At 43.1% G+C, this 20,386-nt stretch overlaps 1 protein-coding gene across 3 annotated transcripts in view; it reads left to right on the top strand.

Annotated features, from left to right (window-relative positions):
• Positions 1-12,185, top strand: part of WDR89 (WD repeat domain 89) — a 36,274-nt gene extending 24,089 nt beyond the window's left edge. For all 3 annotated transcript variants that reach the window (XM_053602578.1, XM_053602579.1, XM_053602577.1), the window contains exon 2: positions 10,864-12,185. In XM_053602578.1, coding sequence (XP_053458553.1) covers positions 10,891-12,051 — 1,161 coding nt within the window. In that variant the 5' untranslated portion in view covers positions 10,864-10,890 and the 3' untranslated portion in view covers positions 12,052-12,185. The remainder of the gene's footprint in view (positions 1-10,863) is intronic.
• The last annotated feature ends 8,201 nt before the right edge of the window (positions 12,186-20,386 follow it).

The raw sequence follows: 20,386 nt of genomic DNA, 5'->3' as shown, positions 1-20,386 counted from the left end.
AACATTTTGAGGCCAGGTGCAGTCAGCATTTTGGGAGGCTAAGGTGGGAGAGGCACTTGAGGTTAGGACAAAACCAACATAAATAACATGTTGAAATCCAATCTTTACAAAAAAGGGAAAATATTAACAGGGTTTGTCTGGTAATGTAGGGGTAACAAAATATATATATATGTGTATATACATTAACAGGGTGTGATGGTATACACCTGTAGTCCCAGCTACTCTGGAGCCTGAGGTCAGAGAATCACTTGAGCCCAAGAGTTGGAGGCTACATTGAGATTATGACTCCAGCCTTGGTGATAGGGCAAGACCTTGTTTCTAAAAACAAAAGAAAACCTTTTGTAATAATGTTGACCATAATGGATACTTATGGTTGAGTGTATCGATTTGTATCCCCATTTTAAAGATGAAGAAACTGAGGGTTAGAAAGATTAGGTAATTTCTACCAAGATGATTTTACTGGTTTATGGTAGCAAAACAGTTCAAAATTAGGGTATTTGATTCTTAAAGCTATAGCATTTTTTATTGTACCATATTGGCAGGTTTTTGTTACGGTAAAAATATTTTACTGCAATATTTACGTTAAACTCCAAATTGATCACTGAAAATATTCACAAGAAATTAGTAACATTAGTTTCCTCCTAGAATAGGAGAAGGGCTTGAGCCCAGAAATGTTCCAAGTTGGTAGTTTTGGAAACTTTTGAATTTAGAACAACATGACTATATTAGATATTTAAAAATATAAACATTTTATTAAAATATTCAGAAACTTACCAGATGGAATTCTATATTAAGCTTTTTAAATATTGTATCATATGAGTAGTTTATTTTGTTCATGTTTTTAGAGTCAGGGATACTACCATAATTATTAAGCATAGATTTTTTTTTTTTTTTTAACTGTTTGGTATATGGGGAAGAGCATAATTTTTTTTTGACAGAGTCTCACTTTGTCGCCCTCGGTAGAGTGCCATGGCGTCACAGCTCACAGCAACCTCCAACTCCTGGGCTTAAGCGATTCTCTTGCCTCAGCCTCCCAAGTAAATGGGACCACAGGCGCCCACCACAATGCCCAGCTATGTTTTGGTTGTAGTTGTCATTATTGTTTGGCAGGCCTGGGCTGGTTTCAAACCCACCAGCTCTGGTGTATGTGGCTGGCACCTTAGCTGCTTGAACTACAGGCGCTGAGCCTTATTTATTTATTTTTTTTAGACAGAGTTTCACTATGTGGCCTGTAGAGTGCTGTAGCATCACAGCTCACAGCAACCTCAAACTCTTGGGCTTAATCAGTGGTTCTCAACCTTCCTAATGCCTCCTAAGGCTATGACCCTTTAATACAGTTCCTCCTATTGTGGTGACCCCCAACCATAAAATTATTTTTGTGGGTACTTCATAACTGTAATTTTGCTACTGTTATGAATTGTAATGTAAATATCTGATATGCAGGATATATTTTCATTGTTACAAAGGGGCCGCAACCCACAGGTTGAGAACCGCTGGCTTAAGTGATTCTCTTGCCTCAGCCTCCCAAGTAGCTGGGACTACAGGCACCTGCCACAGTGCCTGGTTGTTTTTTTGCTGTAGTTGTTATTGTTGTTTGGCAGGCCTGGGCAGGGTTCAAACTCGCCAGCCCCAGTGTATGTGGCCGGCGCCCTAACCACGGAGCTAAGAGCTCTGAGCCTACTTTAAGTTAGATTTCTGAACTGGTAAATAGTATGGGATTACTATTAACTAACTGGTTTAGGCTAATCAGGACCAGTCTCTGGAGATGAAGTCAAGTAATAAAACCATACTAATGCCACATGGTGAGTGGGAAGAGGAATTTGAAGAGTTTCACCATTTTTAAAAAAATTATGGAAGTTCAGCCTGGCGTTTGGTCACAAATAAGATGGCAGCCACCACAGGCTCAGACAATTTGTGAAAATCAAATATACAGCCTTAAAATAGAATGTGGACCTAAATACCCAGAAGCACCCCCTTTGTGAGATTCGTAATAAAAATTTATATGAATGGAGTTAATAGTTCTAATGGAGTGGTGGAACCAAGAGCCATTTCAGTGCTAACAAAATGGCAAAATTCGGGCAGCACCTGCGGCTCAGGGGGTAGGGCGCAGGCCCCGTATACCAAGGGTGGCGGGTTTAAACTCAGCCCTGGCCAACCTGCCACTAAAAAATAGCCGGGCGTTGTGGCGGGCACCTGTAATCCCAGCTATTCGGGAGGCTGACGCAAGAGAATCGCCTAAGCCCAGAAGTTGGAGGTTGCTGTGAGCCGTGTGACGCCAGGGCACTCTACCGAGGGCGATAAAGTGAGACTCTGTCTCTACAAAAAAAAAAAAAAAAAAATGGCAAAATTCATATAGCATCAAAGTTGTTCTGCAGGAGCTTCAGTGTCTAATGATGTCTAAAGATAAATGAAACTCTTTGTTAGCCACCTGAAGGGCAGTGTTACAGCAATTAATCAAAAGGAAAACCACAAGGCCTTCCCCTCTCTTCCCCACCCTGTTTGATAAGTAGTCTTCATTTTCCACAGTAGTAAATTTTCTAGGTATGTTTTGTAGACTTCACAGTACTGGAAAGAAAGCCCCCATTCAAAGGCAATAATATCTTTTTTTCTTCTTTTTTGAGACAGTCTCACTGTGTCACCCTTCGTAGAGTGGTGTGGCATCACAGCTCATAGCAACCTCAAACTCTTGGGCTTAAATAAGTCTCTTGCCTCATCCTCCCAAGTAGCTGGCACTGTAGGTGCCCACTATAACGCCCGGCTATTTTTTGGTTGCAGTTGTCGTTGTTTAGCAGGCCTGGGCTGGGTTTGAACCCACCAGCCTTGGTGTATGTGGCCAGTGCCCTAACCAATGAGCTATAGGTGCCACCAAAGGCAATGTATCTTTTGCTGTTGTTGCAGTTTGGCCGGTGCAACAACACCGGGTGTTCAAACCTGCCACCCTCGGTATATGGGGCCAGCGCCCTACTCGCTGAGCCACAGGCGCCGTTTATAGGCAATATATCTTAAGATACTGTAAATGATACTAATGTTTTGTCCACTTGAAATACATAAGTTTTGCCATGACAAAAGAAATTATTTATTTATTTATTTTTGGAGACAGAGTCTTACTCTGTTGTCCTGGGTAGAGGGCCATGGCATCATAGCTCATAGCAATCTCAAACTCCTGGGCTCAAGCAGTTCTCCTGCTTCAGCCTCCCAGCAGCTGGGACTACAGGTACGCACCACAGCACCTGGCTGGGTTTTCTGTTTTTAGTAGAGACAGGGTCTTGCTCTTGCTTAGTCTGTTCTCCACCTCCTGAGCTCAAGTGATCCACCCACCTAGGTCTCCCAGAGTGCTGGGATTACATATGTAACCCACTACACCTGGCTGAGTTCCATCATTTCACCATTTGGATGTATTCATTATCCTTCCAATCGAATATGTATAATGACTTGTTTGTATCTGATAAAAAACTTTGGGGGTAGCTGGGCATGGTGGCTCACGCCTGTAATCCCAGTATTTTGGGAGGCCAAGATGGGCGAATTGGTTGAGCTCAGGAGTTGATGACCAACCTGAGCTAGAGTGAGACCCCATCTCTAAAAATAGACGGATGCTGTGGTGGGCGCCTATAGTCCCAGCTACTTGGGAGGCTTAGATAAAAGAATCACTCGAGCCCAGGAATTTGAAGTTTCTGTGAGCTATGATGCCACAGCATTCTACTGAGGGCAACATAGACTCTGTCTCAAAAAAAAAAAAAACTTTTGGGGAAGATAATTTTGCTTGTTAATGGGTATATAGAGGCTTCTAGTATTCTGTATTTTATATAAATTCCATAATAAAAAGTATTTAAAGAGAAGGAAAAGTGGATCACAAGAAAAGTAAAAATTAAAGGATGGAGTGGTGGAGTCAGGGATGGATGGATTGCTCGCTGCAGCCCTGCTTTTGAGTTGGTGTGTGTTCTTCCAGTTTTGCTGCTTGTTTTCTTCCTCTTCTACTAATGTGAGAATTGCCATATAATTCTTCCTCTCCGAGCCTCACAGGTATACCCAGTAATTAAAGTTGACAGTAGTGCTTGCTACTGACATAGAGGACCAATAGCTTATTATTAGAATGAACACAGGTTCACAGGTTTTGAAGTTACAACTTGAATTTCAAACCAAACTCCCCCGACGTGCTCACTTAGTAGCTGTAAGAGCATGGGCGAGTTAATCTCGCGCAGCTTCAATTTCCTTTGTAAAATGATGATAATAATGCCTGCCTCATAACGATAGATGACTAGGATTTAAAAACTAGATATAAGTTTCTAGTACATAGTCTAGCATTGGGTGAACTCCAGTTAATTCTACCCATTGTCACATAATGATGAAAAATTTGGGGTCAGGTGATATTGTCCTGTGAAGATCACAGGAGGTACCGTGCTTACGGATGGTACGGCCTACTGCACTCCTCGGCTGTATGGCAGAGCCTGTTGCTTCTAGACTGCAAACTTGTACAGTGTGTCACTGTACTGAACAGTGTAGGCTGTTGTAATGCAATGGTAAATATTTGTGTATCTAAACATAAAAAATACTCTGGGACACGCAGGTGGGTGGATTGCTTGAGCTTACAAGTTGGAGACCAGCCTGAGTAAGAGCAAACCCTGTCTCTAAAAACAGAAAAAATAGCTGAGCGTAGTGGCAGGTGTTGTCGTCTCAGCTACTTGCGAGGCTGATGCAAGGGAATCACTTGGGCCCAAGAGTTTGAGGTTGCTGTGAGCTATGATGTCACGGTACTCTACTAAGGGCGACAAAGTGAAACTCTGTCTCAAAAAAAAATTATATATACAGGAGGAGAGTTCCTCCCCACTCTAATTGCAAAAAAGATACATATAAACATTATGCTGTGTTTTTTCTTTAGTTTTTGGCCAGGTCTGGGTTTGAACCCACCACCTCTGGTATATGGGGCTGGTGCCCTACTCCTTGAGCCACAGGCACCACCCTAAAATTCTTAATCATAGGAATGAAGTTTTATCTGTACCTATAATTCTTCATTTATTTAAATAAATGGAAACAAATAACGGCAAAATGTTAACATTCATTAAATATGGGTGGTATGCATCTGGATGTCTGTCATATTTTTTTCTTTTTTCTCAGCCTCCCAAGTAGCTGGGACTACAGGTGCCCGCCACATCACCTGACTATTTTTTTGTTGTTGCAGTTGTTTTAGCTGGTCCAGGCTGGGTTCGAATCCACCAGCCTGGGTGTACGTGGCCAGCGCCCTACCACTGGGCTACCAGTGCTGCCTGTCATACTTTTTCTATGCCCCTTGTGTATTTGAAAGGTTCATAATTAGACTTTTGTGTCTTTTCTTTTTTTTTTTTTAGATAGAGGCTCAAGCTGTTGCCCTGGTAGAGTGCTGTAGCATCATAGCTGACAGCAACTTCCAACTCTTGTGCTCAAGTGATCCTCTTGCCTCAGTTTTTCTATTTTTAGTAGAGACAGGGTCTTGCTTTTTGCTCAGGCTGGTCTTGGACTTGTGAGCTCAAGCAATCCACACACCTTGGACTCCCAGAGTGCTAGGATTACAGGCATGAGCCACGGCACTCAGCTAAATGTTTTTTTGTTGTTGCCCAGGCTAGAGTGTCATGGCATCCCCCTACCTCACAGCAACTTCACATTCCTGGTTCAAGCGATCCTCCTGCCTCAGCCTCCCAAATAGCTGGGATTATAGATGCTGGCCATGATGCCCAGCTAATTTTTCTATGTTTAGTAGAGACAGGGGTCTCACTCTTAGGCTGATCTTCAACTCTTGAGCTCAAACGATCTTCCTACCTCAGCCTCCAAGAGTGCTAGGATTACAGGTGTGAGCCACTGCACCTAGCCATAATTAAACATTTTAAATTTTTGAGTTACTAGGGAATATCGAAGGCTACTTTATATTAGGGTTGTGGAGGGACTCACTGGGGAGGTGACATGTACTGAGACCTGAGTAACAGGAAGGAGTTACTCATGCAAAACATAGGGAAAGAGTACAGCTATTGTAGGGCAGAGAATCACCTACTGCTATGTTCTGAGCAGAAGTGATCAAAGGCCGACATGTTCAAGGAAAGACAGCCATTTTAGCCAATCTGGTTGGAAAGCCAGTAGTTAAGCTGTGGTAACTACCTAAATAGTTTTCCTGCCCAAATTATTAAACTGGAGTCAAACTACCCACAGCATAAGTGGTGCGTGATCAGTCTTAGAATACTTAAGCAGAAGGAAGGTCGACATTTTTAGACTTACCTAATACTTTGGATTTTCCATATAGGACTTATGATGGGTTAATATCAAAAGGATACAACAGCTGGCTTGAAGAGTCTCTCAATTCCCTTTAAGTATTAGAAAGAGGGAAACAGTGATGTATGATGACACAATTTTTAAGAATATTCTTTTTTTTTTTTGAGATAGAGTCTCACTGTGTCACCCTTGGTAGAGTGCTGTGGCATCACAGCTCACAGCAACCTCAAACTCTTGGGCTTTAAGTGATCTCTTGCCTCAGCCTCTTGAGTAGCTGGGACTACAGGCGCCCACCACGATGCTGGGTTATTTTGGGGCTGTAGTTGTCATTGTTATTTGGCAGGCCCAGACTGGATTCGAATCCACCACCCTCAGTGTATGTGGCTGGCGCCATAACCACTGTGCTATGGGCACCAAGCGAAGAATATTAATTTCTTAGTGATATTCCCAAAAAGTCAGAGAAAGGAAAAAGCTCTTTTTTTTTTTTTCATGGGGATTCAGTGAGGGTACAAGAAACCAGGTTAAATTGATTTCTTTTTTAATTTTTTGAGACAGAGTGTCACTATGTTTTGCCCTTGGCAAAGTGCCATGGCATCACAGCTCACAATAACCTCAAACTCTTGGGCTTAAGTGATTCTCTTGCCTCAGCCTTCTGAGTAACTGGGGCTACAGGCACCCGCCACAATGCCCGGCTATTTTTTTGTTGTAGTTGTCATTTAGCAGACCTGGGTCGGGTTTGAACCTGCCAGCTTTGGTGTATATCGCTGGCGCCCTAACCACTGAGCTAAGGGCACCGAGCTGAAGAAGCTCTTCGTTATAGAAGTTTACCAGATAAGGTAGAAAGAATTAGAAAATAACTGTTTTGCAGATCCCAGTATAATCATTGCTTAGGCAAGGATAATAAACAGGTGGTGAAATCTTTGAATGAAAGTTTGCTGAAAAATAGAATTTCCCAGCCTGTTGCAGTGGCTCATGCATGCCAGTAATCCTAGCACTCTAGGAGGCCAAGGCGGGTGGATTGCCTAAACTTGGGAGTTCAAGACCTCCTTGAGGAAGAGTAAGATCCCATCTCTAAAAATAGATGAGTGTTGTGCAGGCACCTATAGTCCTAGCTACTCAGGAGGCTGAAGCAAGAGGCTTTACTTGAGCCTTCCTACAGTCTCAAAATATCATTTCATGTTCATTTACTACCGACAAAGGAAGGAGTATACCTTTAACATGGAGAGGCCTGGTAACACAAGGGATCAGACTTAGCATTATGTTCCTCCCCGATGTGATGCAGTGAAAAGTACTCAGTATCACCTATGTAGTGTTCATGTCAAAAATGTTAAACTGGAACCTAATCTTCCGGAAACAATTAGGCAAATCCAGATTGTGGGACATCTTACAAAACATCTGGCCCAGAATTTTCAAAGAAATCAATGTCACGAAAAACAAAAGGTTGGGGAGGTATACTTATACTGATATATGAGGAATAAAGTGATATTTTGTCTGCAGCTAATTTTGAAGTGGTTCATTAAAATATGTGGGCAGTGTTGCTCACACCTGTGAGCACACTTAGCACTTTGGAAGGCCACAGTGAGAGGATCAATTGAGGACAGCGTGAGCAAGAGCAAGACTCTGTCTCTACAAAAAATAGAAAAATTAAAAGGTCTGCGTGGCAAGCACCTGTAATCCCAGGTACTTGGGAGGCTTAGGCAGGAGGATCACTTGAGCCCAGGAGTTTGATGTTGCTGCGAGTAATGATGACACCTGCACTTTAACCCCTGCAACAGAACCAGATCTTATCTCCAAACACACAGAACACACAAAATCATGCGTGCACGTGTGTGTATAGAGAGTGAAAGGAAATGTGCTAAGGAATTAACCATTGGTAAACCTAGGAGGTAAAGGGCTCTGTGTGTGTTCATTGTACTACTATTTCTGCTTTTTGTGTTTTTTTAAAAATATTTAAATTTGAGCGGTGCCTGTGGCTCAAGGAGTAGGGCGCCGGTCCCGTTTGCCAGAGGTGGCGGGTTCAAACTTAGCCCTGGCCAAAAACCACAAAAAATATATATATATATTTAAATTTGGCTCGGCACCTGTAGCTAAGTGGTTAGGGTGCCAGCCACATACACCAAGGCTGGTGGGTTCGAACTTGGCCCGGGTCTACTAAACAATGACAACTACAACAAAAAAATAGCCGGGCATTGTGGTGGGCACCTGTAGTCCCAGCTACTTGGGAGGCTGAGGCAAGAGAATCGCTTAAAGCCCAAGAGTTTGAGGTTGCTGTGAGCTGTGATGCCATGGCACTCTACCAAGGACGACATAATGAGACTCTGTCTCAAAAAAAAAAAAAATTTAGAAGTTGGGAAGAGTGCTCATTTCTGTTTTGAACCCAAATCCAACTTTTTAATATTTTTAGCCCATTGATGTAATTGTGCAGGTTGGAGCCACTCTGATAGATCCAAATTCTCCCTCGTGTGGTGTTAATGGTATCGGTGGTGGTGGTATTTATAATTTTACATGTATTGAATATGTCCTGTGATATGTGCCAGACATGCTATGGAACACATTACATGTGTTATTTTAGTTAATCCTCCTAACACCTCTTGAGTTAGTACTCATTTCTTCTCTGAAAGATGAGAAGACAGATGCTTAGAAAGAAATCAGTAAAGCAACAGAAAAAACATTTAATCTTAAGAATGAAAATGTGAATTCGTGAGGCATGCTAGAATATTCATTGATGAAAAGCATGATAGAAAAATTTGTGATAATGTCACTACACTTGCCTATTTTTTTGGCCTTGAACTTATTCAATATTTAAGGTATCATGGACAGGCAATCTGGTGTGATGGTTAAGAGCACAGTCCCTAAAGCCAGAAAGACTAGGTTCAAATCCCACTTCACCATTTGCAAGCCGCTGCTGCCTGACCAGCATGGCTCCAGGCTTGTACATTGGAATCCTCTATCATATCACTTTGCTAGTGCTGCTGTAACGAACTTGGTCGCTTGAAATAACACACGTTTTTCATCTTCTAGTGCTGGGGGTCAGAAGTCCTAAATAGATGTCGCTGGGCTAAAATTAAGGTGTCAGCAGCACTGCGTTTTGGAGACTCCAGAAGAGAATGTTTCCCTGCCTTTTCCAGTCTCTGGAGTCCACTCACATTCCTTGATTTATGACCTCCATCCTCAAAACCAGCCATGTCTTCCCTCTTTGTCTGTCCTTCCCAGTTAACACCTCCCTCTGCCTTCTGCCTTCTTCTTTCACCGAAGCTGGATTGCAGTGGTGCAATCATAGCTCACTGTAGCCTCCAACTTCTTGGGCTCAAATGATTCTTCTGCCTCAGCCTCTTGAATAGATGGGACCACAGACTGGTTAATTTTATTTATTTATTTATTTTGTGGAGACAGAGTCTTGTTATATTACCCAGGCTAGTCTGAAAATCCTGGACTCAAGTGGTCCTCCTGCCTTGGCCTCTGAAAGTGCTGGGGTTACAGTCATGAGCCCCTGCATCTGGCCTCCCTCTTCCACATTTAAAGATCTTTGTTACTACATTGGGCCTCCCCAATATTACATTTGCAGCAGCTTGCAAATGGTGAAGTGGGATTTGAACCTAGTCTTTCTGGCTTCAGGGACTGTGCTCTTAACCATGACACTAGATTGCCTCTCCATGATACTTTAAATATTGAACAAGTTCAAGGCCAGAAAAAACAGGCATGTGTAGTGACATTATCACACATTTTTCTATCATGCTTTTTCATCAATGAATATTCTAGCATGCCTCACAAATATTACATTGGGGAGGCCCAATGTAATAACAGATAATCTAGATAATCTCCCTGTTTTAAGGTTCAGTTAGACTGATTAGCAACATTAATTCCATCTGCAACCTCAATTCTCCATTGCCATGTAACCTGACATATTCACAGATTTCAGGAAAAGGCATGGATATCTTTGGGGGACTGTTTTTGTTTGGTTTTGCCTATATATCGATTCTGAAATTGTATAAAGTAGCTTGGGCCAGAAGAAGGCAGCTCCAAAGTGGAGATTCTGGCCAATGCTGAGCACTGTGAGTAGGACCAATAATTGGATTTGAGTTGGAAGGAATTAGTGAGTGGTATATGTACATGTTTTTAATTCTCTTACTATTTAATTCATATATATATAATTCAATAATATATATATAATTCCGTATTAAAGAGTGATTGAATTAGCAGACAACTGAGTTTCAGTTGCATCTTACTAAGGAAATAATGTATTAAAATATGTCTCATTTCGGGTGGTGCCTGTGGCTCAGTGAATAGGGCATCAGCCCCATATACTGAGGCTGGTGGGTTCGAAACCGGTTCCGGCCAAACTACAACAAAAAATAGCCAGGCATTGTGGCAGGTGCCTGTAATCCCAGCTACTCAGGAGGCTGAGGCAAGAGAATCACCTAAGCCCTGGAGTTGGCTGTTGCTGTGAGCTGTGTGACAGCATGGCACTCTACCGAGGGCAATAAAATGAAACTCTATCTCTAAAAAAAAAATAGTCTCTTTTCTTGTTTTTTTTTTTGAGCCAGCCCCCAGAGTAAATTGTTCTTGATTTAATTGCAATTTTAGAGAAGCTTCAAGTTTAATTTTAATTTTTTAAATTTCTTATTGCAGAGTTTACCCTTGGATGCTCCTGCTGATATGGAGAAGGTTGAGGAGCAATTTGCTAATATGCACATATACAGATGTTCCTCAGGAACTGAAGAGCCCACTTACCTTCTCGGCATAGACCCATCAAAGACTGTACAAACAGAAAAAGAAAGCTTGGTGGCTGTTTTATGTTCTAATGGATCAATCAGAATATATGATAAAGAAAGGTTAAACATACTACAGGAATTTAGTGGGCACCCTGGACATCTCAGTGGAGTCAGATTTGCTAATTCCTGTGACACTGTGTATTCTGCATGTACTGATGGCACTGTGAAATGTTGGGATGCTCGGTTAGCCAGTGAAAAACCTGTACAGTTGTTCAAAGGTTACCCTTCCAATGTGTTTATCAGCTTTGACATCAACTGTAATGACCATGTCATTTGTGCTGGTACTGAAAAAGCTGATGATGATGCGTTGTTGGTATTTTGGGATGCAAGAATGAATTCTCAGTATTTGTCTACTACCCAAGACCCACTTGGTACATACTCAGAGACACATAGTGATGACATCACTCAAGTACGTTTCCATCCCAGCAATCCCAACATGGTGGTCTCAGGTTCAACAGATGGCCTGGTAAATGTATTTGATATTAGTGTTGATAATGAAGAGGATGCACTGGTTACAACCTGTAACTCGGTCTCATCAGTAAGCTGCATCGGTTGGTCTGGTAAAGATTATAAACAGATTTACTGCATGACCCATGATGAAGGATTTTGTTGGTGGGATCTGAATCATCTAGATACTGATGAGCCAAATACACGTTTGAACATCCAGGATGTCAGAGGAACAGTTAACATGAAAGAAGGTATTTTGGACTATTTGATTGGTGGCCTATATCATGAAAAGATGGATCAATTGTTTGTTATTGGAGGAACAAACAAAGGAAAGGTTCACTTAATGAACTGCACCACCTCAGGGCTGATGCATATGAGCAGCCTTCAGGGAGGGCACACTGCCACAGTTCGTTCTTTCTGTTGGAATATGCAGGATGATTCTCTGCTGACTGGGGGAGAGGATGCACAGTTGTTACTTTGGAAACCTAGTACAGAGAAGACCTTTACAAAGAAAGACAGCATGAAAATTGCATCCTCTGTGCACCAGCGAGTACGAGTTCACAGTAACGATTCTTATAAGAGAAGGAAAAAACAGTGATGTCCCATTAGCACTCTACTTGGTAGGTTTTATAGTTTCAATTGACCAAAATGTCATTATGTGAAAAAAATAAAGAATAGAAATACACGGAGTTTCAAGTTATTTTTGTTTAGTACCTGTGGTGGACAGGTTTATAGCTTTATGTAAAAACAAGCCATTTAGCAAATAGTCCTGGAAAAATGCTGAGAATGGTTTAATTCAGGTCTTCATGTATTCTAAAAAATTTTAAAGCATTATAATTGAGTATAAAATCAGTGAATTGAGGCTTGGTGCCCATAGTTCAGTGGTTAGGGCGCCAGCCACATACACTGGGGCTTGCTGGTTCGAACCCGGCCCAGGCCTGCTGAACAATAATGACAACTATCGCCAAAAAATAGTTGGGCATTATGGCAGGCGCCTGTAGTCCCAACTACTTGGGGGGCTGAGGCAAGAGAATCTCTTAAGCCTAAGAGTTTGAGGTTGCTGTGAGCTGTGATGTCACAGTACTCTACCGAGGGCAACATAGTGAGACTCCGTCTAAGAAAAAAAATGAAGTAAATTTACATTCATTTAATTTAATTTTTGTTTTGAAACAGAGTCTCATTTTGCTAACCTTGGTAGAGTGCTGTGGCATCATAACTCATAGCAACCTCCAACTCTTGGGCTTAAGTTATTCGTTGCCTCAGCCTCCCAAATAGCTGGGACTACAGATACCCACCACCACACCTGGCTGTTTTTAGAGATGAGATTTTGCTCTGGCTCAGGCTGGTCTCAAACCTGTAGCTCAAGTGATCCAAACACCTCAGTCTTCCAGGGTGCTGGGATTACAGGTGTGAGCTACCATGCCTGCTACATTCCTCATTTTGAGAATCATGTGTTGAGTGAGTAAATACTGAGTTTAAAGAAATAGCTCTGATAAAGACATTTTAGAAGTACATAGCTGGGGTGGCACCTGTGGCTCAGTGAGTAGGGCGCCGGCCCCATAAACCTGAGGGTGGTGGGTTCTGCCACCCCCCAAACTGTAACAAAAAATAGCCAGGTATTGTGGCGGGCGCCTGTATTCCCAGCTACTCGGGAGACTGAGGCAAGAGAATTGTCTGAGCCCAAGAGCTAGAGGTTGCTAAAAGCTGTGACACCACCGCACTCTACCCAGGGCGACAAAGTGAGACTGTTGCAAAAAAAAGGCTTGGCACCTGTGGCTCAAGCGCCTAGGGCACCAGCCACAGCCACATACACCTGACCTGCTGGGTTCGAATCCAGCCTGGGCCACCAAACAACAATGACAGCTGCAACCAAAAAATAGCCGGGCATTGTGGCGGGCACCTATGGTCCCAGGTACTTGGGAGGCGGAGGCAGGAGAATTGCTTGAGCCCAGGAGTTAGAGATTGCTGTGAGCTCTGATGCCATGGCACTCTACTCAGGGCAACAGCTTGAGGCTTTGTCTCAAAAAAAAAAGTAGATAGCCGATAAACTTAATAAAACATGTAGTTGAGTGCAGTTTTTTTTTTTGTTTTTTTTTTTTGTAGAGACAGAGTCTTACTTTATGGCCCGCGGTAGAGTGCCATGGCATCACACAGCTCACAGCAACCTCCAACTCCTGGGCTTAAGCGATTCTCTTGCCTCAGCCTCCCGAGTAGCTGGGACTACAGGCGCCTGCCACAATGCCCAGCTATTTTTTGGTTGCAGTTCAGCTGGGGCCGGGTTTGAACCCGCCACCCTCGGTATATGGGGCCAGCGCCTTACCGACTGAGCCACAAGCACCACCCAGTTGAGTGCAGTTTTTAAAGATGGGGCTCGCTCTTGCTCAGGTTGGTCTCAAGCTCAGGCAGTCCACCTGCCTTGGCATCCCAAGGAATTACACGCATGAGCCACTGTGCCTGGCTGCGTTGACTGCATTTTTTAAAGTCAATTTTGTAAAATTTTAAGTTATCTTCGGGGGGGGCAGAGTGGCTCACGCCTATAATCATAGCATTCTGGGAGGCCGAGGCGGGTGGATTGCCTGAGCTCACAAGTTCAAGATCAGCCTGAGCAAAAGTGAGAACCTGTCTCTACTAAAAATAGAAAAACTGAGGCAAGAGGATCTCTTGAGCCCAAGAGTTGAAGGTTGCTGTGAGCTATGACACCATGACACTTAAGCCAGGGTGACAGCTTGAGACTGTCTCGAAAACAAACTAGGCTCAGCGCTTGTAGCTCAGCCACTAGGCCACCAGCCACATACACCGGAGCTAGCGGGTTTGAACCCAGCCTGGGCCTGCCAAATACCAATGACAACTACAACTAAAAAATAGTCAGGTGTTGTGGTGGGCACCTGTAGTCCCAGCTACTTGGGAGGATGAGGCAAGAGTATTGCTTAATGGCGGCACCTGTGGTTCAATGGGTAGGGCGCCGACCCCATATACCGAGGGTGACAGGTTCGAAAACCAGCCCCAGCCAGCTAAAACAGCAGTGGCAACTGCAACAAAAAATAGCCGGGCGTTCTGGCAGGCACCAGTATTCCCAGGTACTCGGGAGGCTGAGGCAAGAGAATCACCCTAGCCCAAGAGCTGGAGGTTGCTGAGAGCTGTGAGGCGATGGCACTCTACTGAGGGTGACAAAAAAATAAAGAACTTTAAAAAAAAAGAGTATTGCTTAAACCCAAGAGTTTGAGGTTGCTGTGAGCTGTGATTTCATAGCACTCTACTGAGGGCGATATAGTGAGACTGTCTCAAAAAAAAAAAAATTAAAAAAACTAGCAAAAATTATCTAACACATTTTTCAGTTTCTCCTTTTTATTTTTCTAGGAGTAGTTTTTTTTTTTTTTTTAATGACCAGCCTAATGATGCAGCAGCTGTTCAGAGAGTCTTTAAAAATTATCAGGTAGGTCCCAATCTTGTGATCACTAATATAGAAAATGTACATACATATCTAAGTAATCAAATATCTTTTTAAAATATTTTTTATTGGGCGGCTCCTGTGGCTCAGTGAGTAGGGTGCCGGCCCCATATGCCGAGGGTGGCGGGTTCAGACCCAGCCCCTGCCAAACTGCAACAAAAAAAATAGCCGGGCGTTGTGGCGGGCGCCTGTAGTCCCAGCTGCTCGGGAGGCTGAGGCAAGAGAATCACGTAAGCCCAGGAGTTGGAGGTTGCTGTGAGCTGTGTGATGCCACAGCACTCTACCGAGGGCGGTACAGTGAGAGTCTGTCTCTACAAAAAAAAAAAAAAAGAAAAATATTTTTTATTATAACCGTAAAAGAAAAGTGAACAACATAAAACTAATGAGATATCGGACATTGTATTTAGGAAACTAATACATCAATATCTGGTTTGATGGAAGTAGTTGCAATTCTCAGTGAGTTCTCAAGCTGCTCATCTGAGATTTGGTTCTGATTTAACTCTTAATGGGCTTCATTTTTTTGTTTATTTTTGAGACAGAGTCTCAGTTTGTCACCCTCGGTAGAGGGCCGTTGTGTCATAGCTCACAGCCAACTCAAACTCTTGGGCTCAAGGGATTCTCTTGCCTTAGCCTCCCAAGTAGCTGGGACTACAGGTACCCACCACAATGCCTGGCTATTTTTATAGATGGGGTCTTGCTCTTGGTCAGGCTGGTCTCGAACTCCTGAGCTCAGGCAATCGCCCACCTCGGCCTCCTAAATGCTGGGATTACAGGTGTGAGCCACTGTGCCTGGCCTATGTGCTTCATTCTTGAAAATGATTGCTCACAAAAAGTGATGACACAAATAAGGTGTGATTGTGAAGTGAGGGGTATTTGTCTCTGGGAAGATAGGACCTATAAAAGTTTAGTAAAGATTCATGATCAAATTTTCCTTCAAATTGAATGTCAGTTTGCAGCTCTATGCATCCCATTTGAAAATTGGCAGGTAACCTATTTATGTAGACCGAAATGGATTTGCAAATGCACCAAAATATTGTTTTCCCAGAAATCTTGAAATCAGTTTTCAAATTCTTGTATTGAAAAGCAAGGCTGCATATTCTTCCCTGTTCTCATGACTGTGTTTAGCCAATGTGTTGAAATGCATAAAATTGTTTGCCTTAATTTGAGCTGGCCATAATTTCAGTTTCATTTGGAACACTGTTATGATTTGAAACATTGTATTGATAAGTTGGTTTTTACCTTGAAGACATATTTTACTCATTTAAATGAGCAGTTAAACCACTACAAATGCTAAATCTGTAAGCCAGTTTTCATCATCAAGTTCTGGCACAAATTTGGTTTTTGATACCATGAACAACTTGACAACCTGTTGAAAATCATAAAATCTTTAAAACACTTGGCCTCTATGTAGCTGTCTTACTTCCAAAAGTAAACAATGTCACCACAGTCAGCATCAATGCTTTTAAGGACTTCCTGGAATTGGCGATAATTCAATCCCTTGGCTCTTATGAAATTCAGTCTTGATGACAATTTGCACAGCATTATCCATTTTTAAAGCTTTTGTGCATAAAATTCCTTGAATGTATTATGTGACGATACTTTATCAGATGTTGAGTTTTGAGCAACAATTGCATTGTCTTCTATTAATTTCACAAGTCCTTCTCTTTTACCTACCACCCTATAGGTTGACGATGATACCTTTAAAAAATCTTTAACAGATTTTTTACTTTTTTGCATAAATCTCTTGATTTAGTTGTGTCTTTTAATGACACTAAAGAAGCCATTTCTTCAGTGAAAATTGAGGGTGCCAAAAAATATGTACACATTTTATGCGATCTTGTTGGAAATAAAATCGATCATTCCCCCAAATTATGAACATTTCAATTACAGTGGATGTGCATAGCATGTCTAGGTACACCTATAATAACAGTACCTTCAATTCAACTTTGATGATAGATAACATCTCTTAAAATGTGTATGCCTTTAAGAAATACTCTGTATTGCCATGTTTTGGCAAGGCTGCTCCTTCTGCTTGGTAGTTTGCTTGATGTGTTAGAGTTCTCTAGAGAAACAGAACCACTAAGTTGGATGGATGGATGGAAAGATGAAGAGGGATTTATTAGGAAAATTGGCTCACACAATTATGGAGGCTTGAGAAGTCTCATGATAAGCTGTCTGCATCTTTTTTTTTTTTTTTGTAGAGACAGAGTCTCACTGTACCGCCCTCGGGTAGAGTGCCGTGGCATCACACAGCTCACAGCAACCTCCAACTCCTGGGCTTAAGCGATTCTCTTGCCTCAGCCTCCCGAGTAGCTGGGACTAAAGGCGCCTGCCATAACGCCCAGCTATTTTTTTTGGTTGCAGTTCAGCCAGGGCCTGGTTTGAACCCGCCACCCTCGGTCTATGGGGCCGGCGCCTTACTGACTGAGCCACAGGCGCCGCCCTGCATCTTTATATATACATATAAATACATACACATACATACTCTCATATATATGGAGAGCAAGAAAAAAAGGGAGGGAGAAAGAGAGAATGAATTCTTTTTGTTCTTTTTGTTCAGTTTATTTGGATGGTGCCTGGCCACATTGGGTGAGGGTGAATCTTTCTTATTCCATGCACTTGATTTAAATGCCAGTCTCAGCTGGGTGCTATGGCTCACACCTCTAATCCTAGTAGTTGGGGAAGCAAAAGGATCTCTTGAGGCCAGGAGTTCAAGACCACCCTGGGGTGGTGCCCGTAGCTCAGTTGGCTATGGCACCGGCCACAAACATCTAGAGTGGCAGGTTTGAACCCAGCCCAGGTCTGCTAAGCAACAATGACAACTGCAACCAAAAAATAGCCCAGCATTGTGGTGGGCACCTGTAGTCCCAACTACTTGGGAGGCTGAGGCAAGAGAATCGCTTAAGCCCAAGAGTTTGAGGTTGCTGTGAGCTGTGATGCCATAGCACTCTACTGAGGGTGACACAGTGAGACTGTCTCAAAAAAAAACAAAAAAACCCCACAGCCTGACCAACATAGGGAGACCTCATCTCTACAAAAAAATAGAAAAATGAACAGGGTATGGTGGCTTACACCTGTAGTCTTAGCTACTCAGGAGGCTGAGGCAGGATTGCTTACGCTCAGGAATTGAGGTTACATTAGCTGTGATTGTGCCATTGCACTCCAGCCTGAGCAACAGAGTGAGACCCTGTCTCTTAAAAAAATTAAATAAATAAATATACCAAACTCTGTGTAGGAATAAACATCATGCTTATAAGGACAGCCACCAGTTCTTAACACATCAAAGGAAACGCTGAGAGCAGGACATTGTCCTGGCAAGCCTAGAGAAATCTAGGCAAGCCCCAAGGAACTCAGTGTTCCGGAATGAGATAAGATCGGTCATTGGATAGTGAGCAGGGGTTAAACCTAAAACATCTTATGGTACTTCATTGTGGGAGTTGTGGAGAAAGCCCCCAGTTTCCTTTCTGTGGTCTTTAAGCACATAGCTCCGGTACGTCATTACTCAGCACTCTTCATCTGTTATCCCTTCGATAAATAGCCACTGCAGGGGTTGTTCAAGGCTCTCCTGTACCTCTGGGGGCCTCACCTCTTGCAAGCTTGTACTTTCAATTCTTGTCCTGGCTGTTCCCTTCATGCGCTCCGACAAATCTCTTTCAGAAACTCCCTTAGATATGCAAGAAATAATGCTTTATCAGCTATGTTGGTATCCCGTAATCCAGTTAAACTGACCCCTAAAATTAACCATCACACTTGACAAACTCTTATTTATCCTTCAAGACCCAGATTGATCATTTCCTCCTCTGTGGGGGAAATCTTTTCTGATCCCTACTTGGGGATTTAATTCTTCTTTTGCTTTAAAGAAAAAGACTATATTTCTCTTTCAGTAAACATAAGAATGTTGTGGCTCATATGGATTTTGATTCTGCCCTCAAACATATTACAGTATTTAATATGTCAACACTTCAAATGACCCTACCTATGCAAAGTTCCTGGTGCACCTTAGGGTAGGCATGTTCCTCCTCCCCTCTCCTGGTCCTTCAGTTGATCAGTTGAGATAAAAACCTACTAGGGGAGGGGCGGCGCCTGTGGCTCAGTGGGTAGAGCGCTGGCCCCATATACCGAGGGTGGCGGGTTCGAACCCAGCCCTGCCCAAACTGCAACAAAAAAAATAGCCAGACATTGTGGTGGGTGCCTGTAGTCCCAGCTATGCGGGAGGCTGAGGCAAGAGAATCGCCTAAGCTCAAGAGGTGGAAGTTGCTGTGAGCTGTGATGCCATAGCACTCCACCGAGGGTGACAAAGTGAGACTCTGTCTCTACAAAAAAAATAAAAATAAAAAAATCCTACTGGGTTGGGACTGTGGGAGGTAATGCTGGGGAAAGAGGTTTGGTCTCCCCTCAAAGAGCCTGTGATGTGCTAGGTGAACAGACCCTCAAATAACATGATGTACAGAGAACAGAAGTAGGAGGAACGTGGAAATCATCCATCCTGCCCCAGGCACAGGTTGTGATGATGCCTGGACTGTATCTTGAAAGAAAAATAGTTTACCCAGTGGACTAAGGAAGGAGGAAAGGGTATCAGAGGACAGAATGGGCAGGAGGGACAAGGCGTGCAGAGGTGGAGAGGCATCAAATATCTGGTTAATCCTAGTCCTGAGCCTTGGACTAGGTCTTTCCGAGTTTCTCTGTGAACACGCTCCCAAGGCATTTCTTAGGGTGCGTCACCTCTACAGATGGTGCAGCTCATCTTTTATGTCTTGAGTTTTCACTGTTTCAATTCCGAGGACAGAATTTCCCCGAGCCTGTTAACACTGCTAGGTCAGTAATGACTGAAGTTGTTAATATTACTATTCCTGGGAAAATGTTCCTTGGGCCCCACTGCTGACTCATCCTCCAGGTGTGCCTTAGGAGCGCTTCCTTGTAAGGGCTTATTCTTTTTTGCTGACATTCAGAGCATTTACAAGATTGCATTGTAAAAACTTCCTGTTTTTTTGTTTTTTTGAGACAGAGTCTCACTCTGTGCCCTGGATAGAGTGGGGTGGCGTCACAGCTCACAGCAACCTCAGACTCCTAGGCTCAAACAATCCTTTTGCCTCAGCCTCCCAAGTAGCTGGTACTATAGGCACCTGCCACAACACCTGGCTATTTTTAGAAATGGGGTCTCGCTCTTGCTCAGACTGGTCTTGAACTCATGAGCGTGAGCAATCCACCTGCCTCAGCCTCCCAGAAAGCTGGGATTACAGGAGTGAACCATCGCGCCCAGACCCTGGATAGTTTTTAGCTACACGTTTCTAGTTAAGGGCAAGTTTGTCAGTTTCTGGTTGTCTGTTTTAGTTCCTGAACTCGGGGCAGTGGCATTAATCTAGCCTGAGTCTCTTTTTGATTCTAGTAGACTACTCCCTGATTAAATCTGACTCTATGAAGTTACCGCCTGTGCCTTCATTTCTTTCTCTAGGACAGAACAAAGGATCCATATTTCCTTAGAGGC

The sequence above is a fragment of the Nycticebus coucang genome, chromosome 9 (assembly GCF_027406575.1).
Source record: "Nycticebus coucang isolate mNycCou1 chromosome 9, mNycCou1.pri, whole genome shotgun sequence".
NCBI lineage: Eukaryota > Metazoa > Chordata > Mammalia > Primates > Lorisidae > Nycticebus > Nycticebus coucang.
This window is presented reverse-complemented; position numbering and strand designations above follow the sequence as displayed.